General features: G+C 37.3%; 1 protein-coding gene across 10 annotated transcripts in view; it reads right to left on the reverse strand.

The window, feature by feature from the left end:
- The window catches only part of chl1 (cell adhesion molecule L1-like), a 104,270-nt gene that overhangs the window by 41,555 nt on the left and 57,954 nt on the right, over positions 1-4,761 (reverse strand). For 8 of the 10 annotated variants that reach the window (XM_015370986.1, XM_015370984.1, XM_015370983.1 and 5 more), the window contains exon 3: positions 467-484. The exons of the other annotated variants lie outside the window; for them this stretch is intronic. In XM_015370986.1, the coding sequence (XP_015226472.1) occupies positions 467-484 (18 nt within the window). The remainder of the gene's footprint in view (positions 1-466; positions 485-4,761) is intronic. 10 annotated transcript variants of the gene reach the window in all.

Here is a 4,761-nt window from a genome sequence, read left to right on the forward strand (position 1 = left end):
TATATTGGTATGTTTTACTCCGTGTAGTAATGGCGACTATTATCTTCACGAATATTGTTGAAGTTACGGCAGACAGGAATGTCTGGGATGACTGTATGTTAAACCAACACTGTGTCACTTTTGACCCAAGTTTTAGCTGAATTTCAGATATACTAAATTAATTTCCAGTTCAATTTAAAGCAATTAATGCATATTGATGCTCCATGCTGGCTGACCTTCTCATAACCTCACCTATGTAACATCAGTGTCTGCACAAGAAACTCAATGACAAAGGCAACTGTCATCAGACTCCAAAAAACTGAGGGTAACTGTTAAATTTCATAAAAGTGCTCTCAGGGGTTCTAAACATTTCAGTTTCTTGTATAGTGCTCCTAGTGGTTAAAAGTTGCACAGTGTGGCTTTACGATGTGGATGAGGAAAATGAGAACTCTTCAATACAAATGACAATAATGTAGAATGAACTTACTGTTTACATGACCTAAAACTACACAATCCGTGGTAGCAGGGGGAAACATAAACAAAACAAAAACTGTTAGCAGCTTGGGAATAATCCCTGCCTGAAATAAGTACTCTCTTGACACGAAAGGCTTGAAGAATACACAAATACACAATGAAGAGAGCTGTTTGACAGTGATCCCTACAATCCATTAGCCTTTTCAGATAACCTGTTTTTGTAAGTCCTTCAGTGATATTTCTGAATAATTTACAGGGATGTGTTTGAGATGCGTTTCCAAGGGAACTGGGAGAGACACAGATGGAGCACAGAAAGAAGCTAAAACGTAATTAAGACACGATATTCTCTGTTTGTATATTCAATCCATGGGATGTTTGACAGTTGTGACAGATCTGTGGTGTGATTTATTTCTCAGTAAATAATTCAATAATTTTAGACTGATAAATTGACATGAGCTCAAGTCTGTGTGCATAACCAAAAAAAGAAAAGAATCCCAACACATTTCTTTATTGAGTTTCTCTATTATTGTATACAAATTAACCGTTTCTTCGTTTTGTGTCCTTAAGCCTCTCACATTGAGTTGGCCTGAACTGGCAGAGTCTCCCAAAGAGACACGTGATTAGACTTGGACAAACTTTGCTGTCATTTTGTATATACAAAGTTATACACATAGCTTTCAGACATTTAATGAGCAGCAGCTTGGCAGTGAAATGAACATTTCTATTCCATAAAGTGCAGCACTGATCAAATATAAACAGTGTGGGTGGAAAAAACATGGTGCTCTTGATTACTTTGTCACTCCTCAGGTGAGCATACAATTATATTTTCAGACTCTAGATTTACTAGGCATGATCGAAAGAAAAAAAAGCATAAATGTAAGCAGAAAGTTTTTGAACAGCTTTTCTAATGAGTAGTGGAATCCACATGAAGTGGAATAGCTGTCACGAAACAGAACAGAGGACCCGGTATTCAAGGCCAGACAGACAGTGAGATAATTGAAAGTGTTTATTTAAAATAACACAAGTGAATCGTTCGTAGCTGCGGCTAGTGCGGGGCACTGCCCATCCCTGGAAACTCTGGTTTAAAAGAAACACAGTGAAACAGATCGAATAGGAAGGCTCACAGGTCCAGGAGTCTGGAGCCCAGTCAGGGATATCGATGAGAACTGGAACAAGCTGATTCAGGGTTTCAGGAGTCCACAGATAGTTCAGGCAAAACATTCAGGCGGGAACAGGCAAGCTCAGTGGTTTAGAGGCAGGAAAGTCGAGAAATCGGGAACACTATGGAGCACTAAAAAACACTCTGTCCACTGAGCCAAGACAGGAACAGGGCACGCACAGTGGGTAAGCGTCAGATCAGGATCGGGAAATCCGAAATACTACGAAATGTTAAAAAACCCTCTCTCCACTGGCCCACGAGAACGGGCACTAGAACAAGAGCATGATTTGTTTCAATACTCTGTGGATTGTTTACTTTTAGGAAGACAGAAACAGCACTATCAGTTGTATTTTTTTTCCAGCTGTGAAATCTGCACTGAATGATTATGGTTTAGGGACAGATACATATTTGCTGTTTTGCTTGATTGAATTGCTATTTTTTGCTAAAAAATGCAACATACTGGGTGACACGGTTTAATGAACATTGTTGCTGCCCCTTGACAAATCAGCCATTTGGGTAATCGTTTTGAGCCTCCTGATGGCCACTCTAATACTGGCTTCATAGGTGGTGCTCTCTGTCTGCTAGCAGGAGCATGTTTTGTGCCTAGAAATGCATGTAACTCTGCTAAAGTTTGAGTCTGAGTATTAAGTGTGAAGGGAAGGCAGGCGGTCTAATTCGCAGGAATATGACATTCACTTATATCTTTGCCTTGAGGACAGCTTTTTTGCCTTTATGTTCAAATAAGGAGGTAAATGTGTCTTAAAAACACAGTTTCTGCAGTCATCAAGGTCATTAAAATTCAGTTTAGCATCCGATCCCGTACCATTTTTACAACTTTCAGTATAATGGACCATTATGCTGAAAAGCGCTCTTGAGAATCTGGCCATGGTGAAACCTTCTACCATCCACTCTTTTTAGTAGTAAAGAGAGTGAGACACAGAAAACAAATGGAAAAGTGTGCAAACAGAAACAGAAATTATCATGTTTATTTAAATTCATTATACAATCATAGTGTTGTGAGACTGTTGGGCTAGTGGTTAGAGCATTGTGCTTGTGTTCTGACAAGGTTGAAAGTACCCGGTTCAATCCCCACAGCCTGCACTCTGGCTCCCTGATCAAGAAACTCAAACCCACACTGCTTCCTGAGTGCCGCACAATGGCAGCCAACTGCTCCACAAAGGACTGGGTTAAATACAGGGGTAAATTTCAGTGTGAGATCAATAAAGTTAAATTATTCTTAGTATTACTTTATGGTGCCATTATGAGATTAATAGATTTTTGCTTATTACAACAGGCTTAGTTATAACCGAGACAAACACAAAAGAAGAGAAAAAAAGAGGGAATGTGTGATGCTCATAAAATGCTCATAAAATAAAGGAAACATGTAAACAACCCAATATAACTTCAATTAAACCAAACCTCTTTTAAATTACGGTTGAAGAAATCTGTACATCAGGGCTTTAATGCATACTCTTTAAAGAGAACTGTTTCATTTAGCTGCTATATTTTCTGATGAAGAAGACTAGAAATAAAACAAATGTGGGCCAATATTCAAAAAACAAACTACTTTTCTGCACCTAGGCACATGGAATATTGGCTTCTTTCATTAAACCCTCTTTTTATTTTTTACACCCTTTCCATCTATTTGCCATATCACAACAATGTTTATAAAATTCTATAGATGGAAATTTACCCACAGGGTGAAGCAAATCATTTCTTTTAAGGGTTTTACTAAGGTAAAGGGTCAAATTTGATCACAATTTAATTGAAACAAAGATTTTAGACTTAGAGTTAGACTAAGACAATTTTATTTTGTTATTTTGTATACACCAGTGTAAACAAAAAGAAATTTTGTTTAAAACAGCTCTTGACAATTTCATTTTTTTCTCTTCATATATGTTTTAAAGCACAGCAGCAGACAAGCACAGTATTAATTATTATTTAAAATTCTAATATATATGGGGATAAAACCATTAAAAGATTTGATGCAGTTAGCATGCCTAATAGTCTTATGACAAATATCCTTCACAATTTATGTTAGGTTTATTCAATGATGATTATAAAGTTAATGTGTGAACATATGAAACACTGGAGAAATGAGATTCTTCACTCTGTTTACTGCAAACTGTCATGCAACGGTGGTGGAAAATTACTGATGTTTGTGCAAGGCTAATCACAGTTATCAGAAGACCACTCTGTTCTGTGATTCAATCAGAGGAGCATTTTGTCCTATGACCTGATCAATTGCCTTGTCAGAAGAACACTATTTTGTAACCCACCCCATGTGTTATGATCTGCTAATAAAAAGGCTTTGCAGAGGAATTCAGTCAGTGAGTAGAGAGCTGAATGTAACTCTCTCCTTCTGCAGAAGCTATTAAAAATCCCTCTTCTGTGTAGACTCAGTTCCTCTTTTACGAACCTACATTTTTGAACCCAACATTTTATTCAACAGAAATTTTTAATGTATGAGGAAGAAACTTGATAATATCTGTCAAACCGGAAGAAATAAAATTCCCCCAGAAAACAAATCCTGCGATAGCCAGTTTGTTGCAAGTAAATCTGTTATATGTTGCTGCTAGAAAGCCACATGAACAATCTTTACTTATGTAAAATGTCCAGAGTGATCAAAAATAGACAATATTTTGGTTCACCATCATGCTTCTTGTTTGGGAGCATGATTCAAGGCTTCTTCTTGTTTTGCTGTCATAATTTACCATCAAGACGCTCCCATCATAGAGATAACCCAATTTACTTCAAGATTTATGAGGCATTTTCAGGAAACCACCTTTAATTAAAATTGGGCATGTCAAGAGTAGGATGTAATGCTGATCTACGTTAGCATATTACTGGGAAAACATTAATAACTCCAGATATGTATGCACATGCTTTGGTAATAAATCTTGTTATTTTTAGTGAGGTATGTCCTTGACATTTTGTGCACCTGTGTGCTTTCAAAATCTGTCCTACGTGTGATTTAATAAATTGGGCCCCTAGATTGATTTGAATCTGCTGATGTCTTCTTTTCTAACCATCATCCAACATACCCTACTCTACAAATTACTCATGAGCTGTCAGGAGAGCAAAAACTGGCAGGAGGCTTTGGTTCTGTTGCCAGGAAAAAGCAGTTTTTGTTTTTTTGTCTGCAGCAA

The sequence above is a fragment of the Cyprinodon variegatus genome, unplaced genomic scaffold (assembly GCF_000732505.1).
Source record: "Cyprinodon variegatus isolate N-32 unplaced genomic scaffold, C_variegatus-1.0 Scaffold51, whole genome shotgun sequence".
Lineage (NCBI taxonomy): Eukaryota > Metazoa > Chordata > Actinopteri > Cyprinodontiformes > Cyprinodontidae > Cyprinodon > Cyprinodon variegatus.